Raw genomic sequence first — 18,509 nt, forward strand, 5'->3', positions numbered from 1 at the left:
TATTTCAGAAGAGAGAAAGGGCCCTTAGTTAGGCCTCTATTTGCTCCCTGGAAGTAATTTCCAGGACACTGTTTTCTAACTGTAGGACTTATCATCTGGAATGTTTTCACTTAAATATCCTCATTGATCATGTGTGTGTGTGTGTGGTGGTTGGTGTTAAAGTTAGAATATGGAGTAATTTGCATGGTACTTCTGTGTGTATATCATCACACTTATCATTTCCTCTAACCCATCCCCTTCCCTTCCACTCTCCTGTCCCCCTGGCTAACATTTGCTGGCTCCTTCCTTGTCCTCATATAGTTCTCCCTTCTGCTTTCATTCTGTATTCCATTACCCTCTCTTTCCCCTCCTCCCACACAAGATCACTTCCTTCTTCCGGTTGCCTTTCTAATCTCATTGTCCATCCATGCACACTTAAATCTGTATCACGTATATGAGAGAAAAAACACACGGTGTCTGTCTTTCATATTTGGCTGAACGTAATGACTTCCTTTCTCACCTGTTTTTCTGAACATGTCAGGATTCCATTTTCCTACATGAAGAAAAATTCCCTGTGTATATGTACCACAGTTTTGCTACCTCTTCAGGCATTGACAGATACCTAGATTGGTTCCATTTCCTGGGTTTTGTGGATAGTGATGTGATAAACATGGGCATGCTAATATCTCCATGATATGATAATCTGTGTTTACTTAAGAGTCCTCAGGTAGGAGGGGTATTGCTGGGTCTTATGGTAGTCTTTTTGTTATTTTATTTTATTTTTGAGAAATCTCTACAGTGATTTTCACAGTGGTTGTACATCATAAACATGTTACTCCAGAAACATAGATGAGCACATTCGTGTCTTTCTACAATGTCATAATCCATTGAATAATGAATACATTCACAAAGTTTAGAGTCTTCCATGACAGCAATTTGCCAAATACTCCTACCTACCTTGGTAATCTGAGTAAGGAGGATGTGGGCTCACTGGTTCTAACTTTGATGACTAATATCAGCTCTCATACCATATACTCCACAGCACGTATTGAACATGTCTCTCTGGTTTACAGAATAAATACGAATTAAAGAGGTCATAGCAGGGTTCAGAAGTGAGCTGAGAATGAGTCTGTACTGATAGCAAACCAGACTGGTGTTGAGAGGGAGTTACTGCTGAGGTTACAATTGGAGCATCTATAAGGTGATTGAGGTCCAAGAGGAGGAAATGGAGGGCTCAGGCTGAAGTCTGGATGGGTGAAGAGGGAGATAGGCAGGGAACTGATTGAGCTTCGTCTACAGAGAGACCAAGCGGAGCTAGCTCTGAGTACAGTCAGGAGTCTGCCTCCTGTCAATCTTTGGCACACATAGCCAGGCATTAGAAGATCAGCTGATGAGGAACAACGTCATCACTGTGGTAGGTATCATTATCTTATGGGGTCCAGGAGGAGAGTTCCACTCTTTCCTTGGTCTGGTGTGTCTGACATGTTCTTAGATATGGTTCACCTGACATGATTTTTATATACCCATGTTTCCCCTACAGGCTCAATTCACCCTGAGACGTTTATACAACACCTTCCAGACTTATGAATAAGTTATTTGTCAGTCTCTGTTGGCTAGGAGGTGTCTGACCGGTGGCATAGTTTGTGAGTCCGCCCAGTCATCCTTTTGTTCAAAATGGAGTCAAAACCTGCTTATGAAGTGAAACCAAGAAAAGCCTGAAAAACCTCTGTTTTATACACTATGCAGGCGTTTAGAGCAAGACACAGCTGGATCCCAACCCTGAGTCAGCTTATGCCCCCACCAGCAGTATGGAAGGGCTCCTCTTTTCCCATATCTTGCTCCCTATACCTGCCACACATCATGATAGAGCATCTTAGAGACAACGACTTGATTGGTTTCTTGTTCTAGCGATAGTTTACTTTCAGAATCTCTTGCTGGCAGGAGACATTACAGATAAGAAATACGTTTCTTACTAAGTAGTCTGGCCCCTCAATAGTCCCTCCACATTTTCTTATGCCCTAGGTGGTTATTTTTATAACCATTTTTTCTTCCTAATACAACACTATAAACATGTGGCTGGCAAGAACCACTGACACTTCCAACATTCTGTCTGGAGATGTTCTTGCTCATATCTCAATATCCACTACTTAATGTCCACGAGTAAGTATTACTTCCTACTTAATTAAAAAAAAAAAAAAAAACCTCCATTGTACTTGACCCGATAAGTCAGTTGTTGTAGTAGTTAACCACTCTGTGCTCCCAGCGGGTTGCACTCCCAGCTACCTGCCAGAGCCCTCTGAATTCACGAATGAAACACACACACACACACACACACACACACACACACACACACACACACCAGTTAATTTTGATATGTCATCGCTAGCTTAATGGCTGGGCACTTCTAAACTTTCCCCTGCTAGCAAACACCCCCTTTTATACTCCTGAGTTAACATCTTTTAAAATCTAGATTTCATCTCTGCTACCCTAGGCCCAATGGGGGAGATGGCCACTAGAGGCCCTTAGCCAAATTCTTACATGATTGGTCCATCCTACACCCCTCTCATGGTGATTCTGCTTCTTCTCCCTCTCTCTCCTAAGCCCAGGAATCCTAAAAGTCCTGCCTCTGCCTGTCCTGCCCAGCCATTGGCTGCTGGCATCTTTATTTACCAGTTGGAGCCATCTGAGGGCAGAGTCCCTCAGTGACTTACGTGTAGACACTCATGTAAGCAGTTTTGGGGACCAAAATTAACATTTATAACACAAGCAGCATTAGCCAAACCCACTTCAATCAGTGACCCAGTTTAATGAATGCTCATGGAGGAAGGTCCTATGGGAAAAGAATACATATGGGAATCAAAAGGTTTATAAGAATAAAGAAGTATCTGGGAACTCTGATCCTGAACACTCAAGTCTGAAGACTAGAAAAGGTACAGACCAGTGTCCCTCCAACATCTCCCCTGTATCCCTTTAGATCTTCAATGTCTTTATAAAGTAAAACATCCAGTTGCCTTTTCTAAAAATTGGCATGAATCAAAGAAGCACAGGACTGATTTTTCTCTTACCAATTTTCCCACCAAAATGGGAGGCCCTCTATTTGAGATGGAGAACTGTCTTAGTTACGGTTTCTATTGCTGATACGAAACACCATGAACAAAACACAAGTTGGTGAAGAAAGGGTTTGTTTGGCTTACACTTCCACACTGTAGTCTATCACTGAAAGAAGCCAGGACAGGAACTCTGACAGGGCAGGAACCTGGAAGCAGGAGCTGATGCAGAGGCCACGAAGGGCTGTTGCTTACTGGCTTGCTCTCCATCGCTTCCTCAGCCTAATTTCTTATAGAACCCAGGCAAACCAGCCCAGAGGTAGCACCACTGCAATGGGCTGAGCCCTCTCCCCCAGTAATTACCAACTAATAAAATGCTCTACCCAATCTAGGGAGATTCTCAACCTCCCTAATGCTGAAACCCTTTAATACAGTTCCTCATATTGTGGTGACCCCAAGGCGTAAAATTTTTATTTCTGCTTCATAACTGTAATTTTGCTACTCTTGTGAATCATAATGTAAATAACTGTTTTCTGACGGTCTTAGGTGACCCCTGTGGAAAGGGTCACAATGCATAGGTTGAGACTCACTGTTCTACCAGCGGGCCCACAGCCTGATCGTATGGAAGCATTTCCTCAGTTGAGTTTTTCTCCTTGTGAAGGACTATTGTTTGTGGTAAGTTGACATAAATCTAGCCAGCATAAGTGCTGAGACGATATCTAGCCCTGTTCTCTCAAGAATGACATACTCTACTTTTCTTGGGAATACCATATGTTTGAAAAACACACCGGGTTTCCCTTTGTCATGATTCTGTTCTGAGAGGTCTAGCTTGAGTTAGAAACTTGACCAATTTCTCATGTATTTCATAAGTACCTGGTACCTCCCAGTGAGGCTGTGGGAATCTGGATTACTTGAGAAGTTAGAATTCTCATTTCAGACACACCTCAAAGTCCTTGGGACTGGTAGAGTTTCCTGTTATTTTGAATTTAAGCATCTGTTGGTCCAGAGATAGTTCAGGAGGCAGATTTCCCTTGTGTTGGTAGGGACCAGGGAGAGGAAGATCTTGTCAAGTTTAAACTGTGAGGTCAGATGAGAGGCCACCGTCCCTGATGACCTAGGAAGACCCAGTGAACAGAAAACATTGTAACATGACTATGGGTGGGATTGGTGTCATCACATTTCAAGGAAAAAACTCAGAGACTTAATCAAGTCCCCATCATCAGATGGATAGAGGTATTCTAGAAGGGTGCTCTTAACTACTTGATATTTGAGATTTACCCATCTAGACCCAAAGGCTGTATGTTTCATTTATCTGCCCTAAGTCATAGACTGTCAATACCAAATGTTCAGTGCAGGCTGGCTCTGTCTTTGCTGTTTTCTATTCTTCAGTCTGACGGATACACCAGGCCCAGCCTTTCCTTGGTGTGCATTGAACTAAACTTCTATCATGTGCTTGAGGAATAGGTCACAGGAAACAAAATCCTAGACAGTTTCTGTTCAACCTTAGGGAGTGGCAATTATTCTCAGTAAGAATTCATAGCACTCTGTACTTGAAACTTGACTTCCTGTGATTGTAAATTATAAAAGTAATCTGCGATATGTTGGTTTGACATAACAATCAATGTCTGCTTAACAAATGGCCCACAGTAGTTTTCATCTGTCATCTCCTTTCAAAGATGGTGTTTGACTTCCAATCCCATATGTCACATTCTATCTCAAAGCACGCAAGAGGAAGAAACACTCACTTATGTGTAAATATACTCAAAGGTAAAAGATTTATTTATTGGTAAAAGCCTTAAATTGGCCAATTTTTGACTTTTCATCTGTAAAGAAAATGCTTTACAAAATGAGATTACCTCTAGAATCTGTGGATTACATGGCACTCCCTCAGATGTAAAAGCAGATGAGACAGACTATTCTGGTCCCTCGTTCCATCCCCGTCTTATCTACACACAGCTCTTCCTAAGTGAACTTGACAAGTGTTGTGGGCTGATATGAAGATAGACTGCTACAGTAAACAAGAAAAAGAGTTTTCCTCCTCACATAGCAAATGAGCTTTCTAATAGAAATTTCTTTGTGCAGGGGAAGATATTAGAATTTTCATTGTACAATAAATATATTTGCTAGACAAAAGAAGACATTTCATTACATGTGATGCACTTTCTATTGTACATTAACCACTTTTTCTGCTTTGTGTAGTAAAACACTATTTTCTACTGTAAACTGTATGCAATTTATTTTTGTGGGCCTCTTTTTTTTTCCCCTACAGAATAAGAACATTCCATTGTAGCTTGGTCCCAGTGAATATATATTATTTTAAAAATGACTGACACCGTGTGAACATCTGTGCTTCTCTGGGCACCTTTTCAGAGTAGGCAACAGTGAGCATCTTGGGTAGCAGAGATAATCTGATTAACATAATCAGTCTATTATTTCTAGATTTAATGGGGTCTTTGACTATGAAGGTCTGAGCAATGATAATAAACATGTATGTTTATAAAGTAACATCATTACATATTCCAGTTATTACTATAATTTTCCCAGTAATGTTTCCTTGGGGTTAAAAATATATAATTAATGGGTTTTTGTTTTTAAATCTTTGAAGATTGTATACTACATTGGCCTTCATTGAGAATGGCAGGTGGCAGAGCCACAGTTTCTTTTCCATTGAATGTATTTGGCCCTGATTACCATGTGCAGCAGCACTGTGCCTGTCATATGGTAGTTCTACTGTATTTAGAAGCATCACCGACTGCTTATCAGAGGTTTCTTCCTTCCATGTTGGCATGCCAATTGGTGTGATTTTTGTTCAGGTCTTGTTTGGGCAGCCATATTGTTGTTGTTTCATGGGTGATGCTTCCCTGCCATTTCAAGAAGACACAATCTCACAGAAGACTTCCTGGGTCTCTGAGCTCTTATGGTCTTCCTGCCCTTACTTCTGAAATGTTCTCTGAGCCTTAAGTGTAAGAGTTGTGTTGTAGATGTGTCCATCAGCACTGGGCATCTGCAATCAGTTGTTCTCTTTATTTTGACCAAGTATGGTTGACTCTGTGTCTGCTGCAAAGAGAAGCTTCTTTGATGAGGGGTGAGATAGCCACTTGTCTGTGGTGTGGTGGTTTGAATGAGAATGTCCCCCATAGGTTCAGATGTTTGACTACTTGGTCCTCAGTTGGTGGCACTGTTTGAGTAGGATTAGCAGGTATTGCCTTGCTGAAGTATGTCACAAGGGACAGACACTGATGTTTCAAAACCATGTGTCATTTCTAGTGTGTTTTCTCTGCTTTGCATTTGTGGTTCACATAGAAAAGCAACTAATACCTTTGGATCTAAGTATGGTTTCAAATTCAGTTAGGAATTATACTAATCTAGTCAAGTAGTGGCAGTAGCTTCTGTTCCTCAGATCTATGACCTCACTAGCCTTGGGTAGTGTTGGCTAGGTTTCTAGTACCAGGCACAATTCTCTCCTGTTGAGTGGACCTTATGTTCAATTATACAGTTGTTGGCTATTGCCAAGATGTGAGTGTCATTATTGTACCTTTAGGAATAGCTTGCTATGCTGGTCATTGTTGTGGTTCATAGGCATCATAGCTGCACAGGAATATGGTTGGTTTTCTCTCCTGGAAACTTGTATATAATTTTCTGGTACTATGAAAGTTAGTTCTCAGACTTCCAGGATTAAACATAGCTCAAATCTTCCGACTCTTGTGTCTGAAGTACATAGTGTCTGGAGCCATAGGATCTTATCTTTAATTTCTGGGAGGTAGTCAAGAGCAACTGCAATGCCTTATCCTGCTTAGGGCATCTCTTGTACTCCCCTGACCAAAACCCACAAGGAAGTTTCTCATGTCTGGTACTGAGGTTTTTGTTAGATGGTCAATGGCTCTTATAAGTAGCACTATAAACTATAAATGGAATAAGGTGTGTGTGTGTGTGTGTGTGTGTGTGTGTACATGCACACAAACTTATATATATATATATATTACATGTCATTTTAGGCATTATAGAAATATGATTCCTTAAGACCTTTGCAAACATCCTTAGTGTTATTCATTCCTGTCCCTCCTTCTCAACCTCTTCTTCTGTATTTATCCCTGTCATTTTTCCCACTGCCTTCTTCAAACTACTTGTATTCTGCTATTCTTCCCTCTGGGGCTCCCCTTCCCCATATCATAGTCCTCTTACGTTCCTGGTTTCTGTGATTACTCCAAGATTTATATTCACATCTGAAGATCTGAAGCTTTTTAAACAAGTAAACAAAACAATTGGACGCTGTCTAGCCTGGACTTTCTATCTCTCCTCTTTAAGCCCTCTGTTCCTCTTTCATTTTTCCCCATATGTGAATGCATCTTATTTTTGATCAAATCCATAAAGCCATGTTTTTCTACACTTTTGAAAGCTGGTTTTGATTATTTTCAAATATAGCTTATGGCTTTTCTTTTCTGCAGTAGAAGTAGATAAAGCAGCAAGATTTCTCAAAGCAGGGAAGATTATTTAGGCTCACAGAAAGTTAATCTGTGATGCCCACTACAGTGTGAATGAATCCTTAAGACATAAAGCTTATGTCTGGCAGGTAGACAGAGGAGGACACACAAGGTCACAATAGGTAGATTTGGGGAGACAAAAGGGAATGGGAGTGGGTAAAACATTGTTCATTAAGGAGAGACATTTGGTGGAAATTAGAAGTTTTGAGTATGATTGATTAACATTGTAAATGTGTTTAATGTTGCCAAATTGTGTACTTATGAATGTTCAAAATAAGTGTAGTATAGATTTGTATCACAAGAGAAATGTAATTAAAAAGACAAATAAGAGTCTGCCAAGACATTGCCTTTGAGAGAAAAAGAGGGGCAAAGTTCTAGCCTCTTTTGTTAAACTCAAAGCCTGAACATGTTCTTACTCACCCACCAGAAATGTCCTATGTAAACATTTCTTTCATTTATTTCTCTCCCCTCCCCCCCCCGATAATTATTTACAATAATTATCTATCATGTCTGGCTCAAAGGGACTTTAGAGGCAAGAGTGTTTTTTTTTTTTTTTTTTTTTTTTTTTTTTTTTTTTTTTTTTTTTTTTTTTTGTCCTAGACAGAGATATGGTCACATTCACAATCTATGAAACTCTAGTATAAAAGGTTCCAGTAGAAACACAAGTATCAGAGGAGAGTGGCCCTCAGGGGTACAGCCTTATAGAGAGGTTGCTGATTGACCTGTTTGAGTATAAATTGTGTTGACTGTTTTGCATTATAACAAATACATTATTGTTACTATTTGGGGGCCTTGAACTTTGGATTAAAAATATTTGAAGTTTTTTCTAACATTCTACCATTGGTTATTCATAAGCAAAGGGGTTCTGGAAGGCAGAGAACACCTCTGCTCATTCTATCCTGCTTTCTGAAGTTATCAATGAAGAGACAAAATTTATTGCCTAGGACCACCTGGGTCCCTCAGAGAGAGAGAACTTTCAGCCTAATAGAGAGATAAGGCCAGAGCAGACAGGTGGAAAGTACCTGGGCGGCAATCAGGGTGGGGTGGTTGTGCAGAGGTAGGGAAGTGACTTCTCTGGGGCATGAAAAAAAATTCCAGTGAGGGCAGCTCTTAGCATGCACCTACTTATAGCTGTGTAGAATTGTGATAAAACAAGATGAGTCAGATCATAGAACATAACAATGAACAGAGGTAGAAAGGCAAAAAACAAACCAAAAAGCAAAAACAACAAACCACCCACTGATGCTATTCAGGAAATTATAGATGAGCCAATCCAAGGGCCTTCTGAGTCAGGTCAAAAGGATCTCAAGCCTTTTATAGTCTGCTTATTTTTGGAAACAAGAAGCCCTGATTTTTCACTGAGAGACTTAGGATGGAAAGATCACAAGAATCTTCATCTCCAAACCACATACAAGAGACGGTGGAGAGTGAAAGCTATAATCAAAAGAAACAAAGGCACCAGGTAAGCACAGGTACCATAGGTGGTCTGGGACAGAGGGAGCTAGAAGTATGATTAGAAAAAAAAAAAAAAGAATGTTGCGGAGTCTACCTTGGGTTTAAACTTCAGACTAACATTGCAATCTGCAAAGAAGGCAAAGTTCTATAAATGTCTGAGCTTTCCTTATGTATGACATAATGTATGTTACCCATGTATGACAAAAGGGGACAATAATAATCTCTTCATACAGTGTTACCATCATGAGGATTAAAGAGGTTGGGATGACAGACATACGGAAACCCCAGACCACCTGCAGGGCCAGTGTGCGTGCATTCCCATCCAAATCCGAGATCCTGGATCCTGTACAATAATTAAAAATGATTCCCTCCAAAGCCAAGTTATTCACATTATTATTCATCAGCCATTTATAGCTGCAAGAGGATTTCTTAGAAAAAAAAACAATGTAAAGGAGGAAGGGTTTCTTTTGACTCATGTCTGGAGAGGTTTCGGTCGAAGACAAACTGTATCCATTGCTGTGGGCCTGAGGGTGCGGGAGAACATTGTGGTGGCAAGAGCGTGCAGTAGAGGAAGCTGCTCACCTTGTGGCAGCCAGGGAGCAGGGAGAAAGATGAGAAGGCCAGGTACAAGTTACACCCTCCAAGGCACACCCCCAGGGACTTCTTCCCCAGCTGGGCCCTAAAGCCCTAGTTTCCAGCACTTCAACTTAAGACCCTATTAGTGGATTGGTTCAATGATTTGTTCAAAACACTCATGATCTAATCAGCTCGAAGGGATGAGCTATACGGCACTGGGGTGGGCTAGGATGGGGTGAGGTGGGATGGAGGTGTCATATATCCGATGATAACACACAATTGAAACGCACTAGGATGAGCAGTAATGGTCAGATTCATTTCAAGTAAACACCAAGCTGGTACTAAAGCTCCTCATGTCTAGGAATCATGTAAGAAGTTTCGAAAGTCCAACTGGCTGCCCATTCCTACAGGTTGCTACTTGGGGTCATTCTGTTTGTGAAGTGCATTATCTTGTCAGGTCTCAGGTTCTGCTGACCTTCCTTTGGACTGACTGTGAGTCGGACGCAGAGTTATAGTTTCCGCTATGCACAGTCTCATTGCGTGATTCGATTCCTGGCAACGCTCGGAAGCAAGCGACGTACATAAAATACCCCCATGTTTGCAGGCAGAACCGGTAGGGTTGTGGCCCCTCCTCCTCACCCCTACCCAACGTTTTATCACCATTGAGTAGAATCTGTACGGGATCTTTAAAGCTTTACCCCCAATTCTATGTGAACCTTAGTCTGCTTTATAACAGTGTTACCTGTAAATGATGTCTTCTGCTTTCTAACTATCATAGTCTAGGAATGTGACAGGATGGTAGTGGCTGTGGGCATCAGTAAATGGGTGCCCCGGTGTTTAATGGGATAGTGGGATTTGCTTTTGTTGACTCTCTAGAGATGGGGTCTCACTGTATAGCGTAGGCTGGCCTCACACTTTTAATCCTACTGTTTCAGACTCTTGAGCACTGGGATTACAGGCATGCACCACCATGCTCAGTTGACCTTAGCATTCTCGTTGATGCCTACAGTATTCCTAGTATGCCTCCCTTGCCTCAAAGCTCACATATACAAACTTGGGGGGGGGGATCATCTCTTTCAGACTGAGCTCTGAATGCATTAAGAAGAGGGTCTTCCTCATTCATCTCCACACGCACAGCATTGGCACTGAGCCTGAACCAAACACACATGCAGATGCTATGGGAGTTATGACAAAGGGCCTTCATTTTCCAGAGTTCAATAAAAAGAACCTGAGGCTAATAATATCCAATAGGAAATGATGACTGCCCTTTCAGAGTTTCCAAGAATGCTCATAGCTCTGCTATCTTTGTAAAAAGAAAAAAGGTTTCATTTAGAATTAATACCTTGAATACTTGTCTTTTTTTTTGGGGGGGGGGGGATTTTATGTAATAAACCAGGAAGGAAAGGGAAGTTAAAGCCACATTCTACTCTACATGATGGTAAAGGAAGAGGGAAGACCGAGTTGTTTAAATCGCTGGCTTTTATATGAATGACTCCATTCCTTTTTGACACATGGTTTATATAGAAAGTATACAAATGTAAAACCCCACCATGACATGACGAGCCGACTGGGTACTCAGTACCTGCCACGAGGACAGAAAGCAACAGAAAATCTGTTGTTGACTGGATTTAGATGTTTTCTTCTTAGTCCTATAGCTGTGTCCACCCCAATCTTGAACCATCTGTACCCTGCTTTCTGAGCCACTGACTGTATATTTCCTAATACTAACAATGCTTTTTTTTTCTCTTAGTGCCATTCGCCTCATATTGAATACATTTAAAGTGGTAGCTTTGTACACACATCTGAGAAAATGAGAAAAAGATTTCATAAGAAGGAGTGAACATGAATGAACAAAAATATTACACGAAACCAATATGGTAGAAGTCAAGATTTATTGAAAAAAATTAATATCTTTGCTATAAAATTTGTAACAGGAATATTTTCCGAATGTTTCTCAATGCATAAACCTGAATGTTACATACCAAGCACGGGACAGCAGCAGTTGTTCCTTCTATTTACATTTTATGAAAATTGCTATGCAGTCCATGTGAAAAGAACACGCGATGGAGACCGTTACATTAGAAAAATAATATCCTTGATAAAGCAGTCTCAAGGAGTCCAATCATAGTTTTCTGCCTCTTCAATAAGGCAAAAGTCCCTGGAACAGCATATAACTTAATTTACAAAATACAATAACTGTTCAAACACATATTCAAGTTTTCTTTTGGTATGATTTTTTCCCCACTGTAAAATCACTTTTTTTGTTGTTGTTTTATTGTTGTTTTATTAACGAAAACAGAAAGACCATCAGGAAAATGTCATTTAATGTTTTCAGCTATACATTACATATACAACCCCGTAGCCTGGCAACCACCATTGCTACAGAGCCATTAACTGTAAGCATTTGCTCTACTCTGCAACAAGGCCTAGTTTGAGATTTTTGTGGTCATTGACTGTGGAATCATTGCTTGGTATTCATAGGGACAGGTCTGGCATAGGATGAGGCTTGGTCTAGTTTAAGGAACTGGTACACAATTACATTTCCACGCACATGAAAACGCCACAGATGTCACTGAACAAAGCTTTGGTGGCTCCACGAAGGTCCCACGCTGGCAGAGCCCAACCCTCCTGCTCCTACACTGTACAGCCCTGGCTGGCGTCAGACAGTTTTGCTTCCAGCTTTCCTGGCTGTCAGTTAGGTCGTTTTAATTCCTTCGAAGGCACACAACTTCCACCTCTTTTCCAGTGTCGCTCCCACACCAGTGAATTCCTGTTTGAACATGCGTGGCAGCCTCATCAGAAGCATTTCGATTTCATTGGCGGATATCTGTTAGGAAGAGAGAGACGTCAGTTCTAGAAAAGCATCCCAACAGGAAACCAGAAATAAACAGACCAAGGTAAGTTCTGCTTTCCACTGAGACAGTTGGTTTTCTCCTTGGCCATCAGGCAACAGGGGGAAGTACTGCCCTGGATCACCCTGTCTGTAAGCAGCTGGCAAGGTGGGTGTGGGATGAGGGACTAGGAGAGTCTGAGCTTGTCCTTCCCGTGAATAGAGAGATGCCTCATGGCATCTAAGAACCATGTCTTAGTCTTAACAGCCTTCCCAACATAAAAAGCTCAGCACGATTCCCCACCAATGCTGTGCTCACTCTCACCTGCCTAGGGCAGAAACTTTCCGTAGCTCATCAGAAAACCCCTAAGGTTGAAATTTATTATGATTATTATTATTATTTTGCCATTCAACTGCTTTCTCTTCTTAGAGATGATAAAGGTTTAGGAATGAAGACTAAACCTCAGACTCAGAGCAGTAAAACGTCTTGATAGCCAGTCATAAAAAAAAATGGCTACAATGTCTAGACAGATGTTTCAGTTAAAATTCTTCCTTAAAAAAAATCTTCAGGAACTTCTTACATTAATAATTCATTTGTTCTTCATTTAAAACAAAATTAACTTTGATCTTTCCTACCACGGCCACTATTCTTGCTTCACCGTGTTTGCATCCCAATCTGAGGGCATTGCAAGAACCTGTATGACAAAATGGCCTTTTTTTTTTTTTTTTTTTTTTTTTTTTTTTTTTTTTTTTTTTTTTTTTTTTGGAGCTGAGATTCTGTCTGAAACCCCAATCTGCCATTGTTAAGAGTTAAATGGACCTTACAAAGATAATTAGTCTCTTTAGGCCTTAGCGAATGGGAGTAGCATTTAATAAGGGTGGGGTCAAGGCTGCTTAGAGATTTGGGCACATAGAAATGTGGAGTGATTATGATTTTTCATGATGTAATTGCTACAGAGAGATCACTGTAGAGACTACATGTCCCACTTAATATTAAGTTTGTCTTTTTGGTTTGTACTATAATAGAAAGTTAAATTGTACTTAATATTCATAGGGAGGACATTCCATATAGATTCAATGTTCCTAGACCTATAGCATAAAATTTTAGTTAAAAAGAGGCATTCCTGAAAGGCAAAATAGTTGATATTCTTTTTAAAAATATTAACTTTTATTTATATGTATTGAGGTGCACTGGTTATATGTGTGTGTATACCATTTGTGTGGGGATACCGTGTGTGTGTGTGTGTGTGTGTGTGTGTGTGTGTGTGTCTATACCATGTGTGAATGGATGCCATGTATGTGGGAATGCCAGAGGAGGGAATCTGATCTTAGGCAGTACCTCATGTGGGTACTAGAAACTGAACATGGGTCTTTTGGAAGAGCAGTAAGTACTCATAACCATTGATCAATTTCTCTATTCCCTAATAGATTGTATTCTGATATTTGTGTGTGTGTGTGTGTGTGTGTGTGTGTGTGTGTGTGTATGTATGTGTGTGTGTTGTGTGTATGTGAATAATTTAAGATCTGAATGATCTGTACCATAAAACTATTTTGGAAGGATTATTAGATTCCCAAGTCAACCGACAAAACATTACTGAACAGATTGCTGAGGTTTTCAAAGTGACCTTACAAGGTGCCCCTCTTTCCATGCGATATGGTAAGAGTATCTTCTCTAAGATCTTCGTTTCTATCTGTGAGCTACGTGTGGCTGATGGGAAAACAGAGCTTGGTAAAGACCTGTGCGTGTGGCTTGGGGACTCATCTGCTTTATATGCCTGCTCTTCAGCTGGAGTGGCCAGCCAGGCAAGAAGGGAATTGTTATGAAACACTAAGCACCCGGAGCTCCTGTTGAAAGTGCAGCTTCCCTAGTTGCTTCTCTTGAGACCTTGGGTTAGCGGTCTGGGAATGTAGCCCAGATAATCTATTTTTAACAAGCTCCCCCAGCAATTCTTCTGAGAGGGTCCATCCGGGTTAAGAATCAAGGCTTCAGTCAGACAGTCAGATTCAACTGTGGGCTAAGCTTCAAGCAGCATGGTCCTGGGCGGCTCATTTATTCCCATGGTGTTCAGTTCCTCCATGTGTAATAGAAATACCATCTCTCTGTGCGGTTGGGGGGAGTACTTCAGTGCCCAGCACAGGCAATCTCCACGTTGTCTTTGTGTCTCTACACAGTACACAGATAGACAACAATGGTAATAGTAAAAGGTTTGGGGCAGAAATGTCAAGATCTGCGGTCAAAGGTCACACGAGACGAGTACAGGAGGTATATAGTCAAACTCAGTCAGCGTTAGGCCCAGAAGACATTTTCTTACATAACTGACACCTAAAAATATGAAGGTTGTACATATTAGCAGAGGAATCTGTGTTGTTTCTATAGATGTACAGCTTGTGCAGTGTTTAAATCAGGCCAAGCATGTCTGTATCCTCACAGTGATCAGTTCTTCCTTTTAAAGAAGCAAACAGACAAGTTTTATGTGCATGAACGTTTTGCCTGCTTCTAAGTCTACATGGCATGCAGTGCACATAGAGGCCAGAAGAGGGCATCAGGTCCTCTGGAACCAGAGCCACAGATGGTTGTGGCCATTGTGTGGGTGCTGGGAATTGAGCCTGGGTCCTCTGGAAGAACAGCAACTCCTCCTAACTGCTGAGCCTTCTCTCCAGCCCTGGCTATTTCTTTCCAGTAGATGTTCTACATCCTTTTTCCTAAGTTCATACAGGAGACCTTTTCTTTATGCTTTACGAGGCCAGGCTGCACCTCTACGAGCTCTTGTCTTCCCCTACTTTTAAATCTTTTTTCCTTATTCCATGCAAGAGACAGTTCCACGAGGCTGTACGAGGGCGTGTTGCCCCCTTCCAAAATTCCTTTATTTTACTTCTAGAAAATTTTGCCTGTCAAACTGGGGTGTTACTCTTGGGATGAGCTGGCTTCCCTCAGATCAAGCAGAGGCCGTGGCCACGAGGACGGCAGAGGAGGGTTAGCTGGTAGCTAGTGTCCAGGGTAACTATTCCCTCCCCGGAAACACAGGGAGAAGCTTTAGCAAGGCGGGAAACAGCTACATTTTAAGGGTAGAATAAGTGTCTGAAGACATCATCTATTCTGGAGGCTGTGGAGCTGGGGTAGCAAACACGTGTGGCTGCTTGCTCTGGCTGGAAAGGTCTAACCACTGAGACAGCTTTTTAAAAGAAAAACAAAATCCCGAAGGTTTTGTCATTCTAACCACACTCTCATGAGACAGGGAAGCATTTACAAGTACAGAGACTGAGGGTCAGGTAAGGCTGGCTTGGGTCTTGCCTCTACAGTTGGAATGCCATGGATTTATTAGGAGGCTGCATGGAGGGGATTAGCAACAATCTAGTCAGGCCTCTGTACTCCTCAGGTGATGCTAACAGTGAGCAGACTGTGAAGGAGGGCTGGGCTTTGTTGTGGTGACTACTGGCAGAATGACATCCACATCAGCAACCAAAGCCTGAGGATTCCAAATGGACCAGCTCATGCTCACTTCCTCTGACCAGTATCCTGACATCACACCCAGAGCAGCGGCAGACGATGAGCAGCCATGGCCAGCACTCACTCCAAGGTACTGTAATCTCTCTCGTCAGACTTGTTTTCTAATAAGACTAGGGGATTAGCTCGGAAGAAACGGACTGAATGCTTCAAGGATTTGATTTGATCTGATAGTGCTGGATTCTCCTGTTAATGTGAGTTTTAGGATGAGCCATTAAAAATATACCTACCTATCTGTTAGGCTGTGGCCCAGAGTTCAAACTGAGACAGCTTTTATGCCTTGTTAGTAGAATGCTAATGGCAACCAAATTTAAGTAGTATTTACTATACACTTTTCTTTCATATGAGTGTGTGTGTGTGTGTGTGTGTGTGTAGGTGGTTGCACAAAGCAACCCTAGTGTGCATGTAGAAGTGAGACATCTGTCATCTTCTCTCTCCTTCCACCTTTATGTGGCTAGCATGACAAGTGCCTTTACCAACTGCGCTGTCCTACATGGCCACATATTCAATACAAAGAACACACACACACACACACACACACACACACACACAAACTACAGACAGCTAAACGGAAGTGGGAAGGTGGGAAGTTACCCCAAGAGGAATGAGCCCAAGTTCTAAAGTTCCTAAGCTTCTCAAGTGTAGTGAGCTGTTGTTTCTGGTGGCGGTCAGCCAAGAGCTGCGTTCTGCCATATGATGGGATGGAGCATTTCACAGGACATCCTACCCAGCATATGTCCACACCGGGGGCATTTCACCTAACCTAGAAACCTTCCTAAGGATGGTCACCGTGTGCACCACAGGGAAGCTGCTGAGAAGCTGCTTCTAGGCCAGTGTGACGTTGGCCTTTCCCATCTCCTGACGCGTTTATGGTGTTTGTGCTTTCTGCCCTCCTCTTTCTCCAAAGCAGTCTCACTTTACAAGTATTTTTGTTCACCTCATCTTCCTGACTATTCGCTACTTCTTGCCATTTTCCTCTCACAACTTCCCTTCCTACCATTATACTCTCGGGCTTCTTCTTCATCTGTTTTTGTTTGGGTTGTTTTAAATTCTCCAGAAAAAAACAACATCCTGCCCCTCCCCCAGACAGTCTTTTTCCGCATAGTCTTGGCTATCCTGGAACTCTCTCTGTAGACCAGGCTGGCCTTGGACTCAGAGATCAGCCTGCCTCTGCCTCCCTAGTGCTAGGATGAAAGGCGTGCACTGCCACCATCAGTCTAGGACTTCTAATACTTATTCCTTCAGGGAGAACTGAGCTGTGGTGAGCTTTATAAAAGGAAACAGAGGAAAAGGCTCCATAATAACCCTGGAGCTTATGTTGTGCTGACATTCCAGAGGAAACATGAGACCAGCTGTGTTTGTTTCCTGCTTTGCTGGCTCCAGCCCAAGTCCACAATGTCCTCACCAGGCCTGCAGACAGATGAGACATGATGGAGCTGGCATGTCCCATACCATCAGGTAAGGGGGGCTAAACAGTTGGGGCACTGAAAAGGTGCCAGCATAGGCTGAAGCACCAGCGAAGCCAAGTGTAAAGCCATATTTCATCCACATGATACACTGGGTTTTGACCTTTAGAGTGTGTGTGAACCATGTTTGCTACTGTGTCCCTGTGCTAAGCATGCTATGAACAAGCACAGACGACACGGGGTAAGTGTTCAGTGTACGTGAGGAAGGAAGAAAGGTAAAAGGGAGGATTTAAAAAGAATTGAGAGAGAAACTGGAAGAGGAAGGTAGGTTCAGAGGAGGAAAAGATAAACATGGGAGAATTAAGAGGGGGGAGGGGACTTCAAAAGAAACCAAAACCAAACAAGCAAAACCCAGGAAGAGGGAGGAAGGGAAGAGAAGCCACACTGCCTCACACAGCCCAGAGTGATGCTCCTGGCCAGAGCTTCATCCTGCTCTTCTCTCTCAGGTTTTGTGTGTCTCTGACTGTGACCCCACCCCGCTCAATCCAGTACTTTACTCATCAATGTCTGGTTTTCAACTTTATTTAATACATTCTTTTTGGGTGGGGTGGAGTGGGGGAAGGGAGCATGTTGCTAGGAATTGAATCTAGGACCTTGTCCATGTGAGTCAAGTTTCTCTCTCTCTCTCTCTCTCTCTCTCTCTCTCTCTCTCTCTCTCTCTCTCTCTCTCATCTCCCCCTCTCTTAAATGTTTGCTGTGTGATGGCCATCTATCCTGTTCCTGTCTGGACCAGAGGACTAACCTGGGCACATGAAAAGGACCGACATAGTCTAGTATTTCTTGGGTGTCACACAGCCCTCTTGGCGTCCCTTACTGTGAGCATATTCTTTTTTGTAGTCAAGTAGAGGTCTGCTCCCTTCTGGGGGTGCTACGATATCTAAAAAGCACATTCATTACAGTCTGTCTAAGCAATCGTTCATTAGTGCTCGCTGACAGCTGGCTGTTAACAGCAGCACATATATCACAGTGAGGATTAGTCATGTGGGAAATTTAAACATTCCACTAGGAATACTTCATCCACTGTCGCCATCGCCGCAGCCCAGGAGAGAACGCTGTGCCATTAAGGCAAAGTCAGAATCTCTTGGAAACTGAAAAGATGCTGAACTTCTGCATGTGCAGAGAAATGTTTTAAAAATGCAGATGATGTTTCCTTGGTGGGAAATGCTCACC

At 42.1% G+C, this 18,509-nt stretch overlaps 1 protein-coding gene and 1 long non-coding RNA gene across 7 annotated transcripts in view; one reads left to right on the forward strand and one right to left on the reverse strand.

The window, feature by feature from the left end:
• Positions 1-11,411: 11,411 nt before the first annotated feature.
• Enox1 (ecto-NOX disulfide-thiol exchanger 1) overlaps positions 11,412-18,509 on the reverse strand; it is a 547,589-nt gene continuing 540,491 nt past the window's right edge. For all 6 annotated transcript variants that reach the window (XM_034498830.2, XM_076930694.1, XM_076930695.1 and 3 more), the window contains one exon: positions 11,412-12,365. In XM_034498830.2, coding sequence (XP_034354721.1) covers positions 12,234-12,365 — 132 coding nt within the window. In that variant the 3' untranslated portion in view covers positions 11,412-12,233. The remainder of the gene's footprint in view (positions 12,366-18,509) is intronic.
• LOC143441669 (uncharacterized) lies at positions 12,300-17,319 on the forward strand. The gene is made up of 3 exons (XR_013109259.1): positions 12,300-12,435; positions 15,746-15,946; positions 17,209-17,319. It is a non-coding gene; the product is annotated as an uncharacterized LOC143441669 (long non-coding RNA).

Source organism: Arvicanthis niloticus, chromosome 3, assembly GCF_011762505.2.
Source record: "Arvicanthis niloticus isolate mArvNil1 chromosome 3, mArvNil1.pat.X, whole genome shotgun sequence".
NCBI lineage: Eukaryota > Metazoa > Chordata > Mammalia > Rodentia > Muridae > Arvicanthis > Arvicanthis niloticus.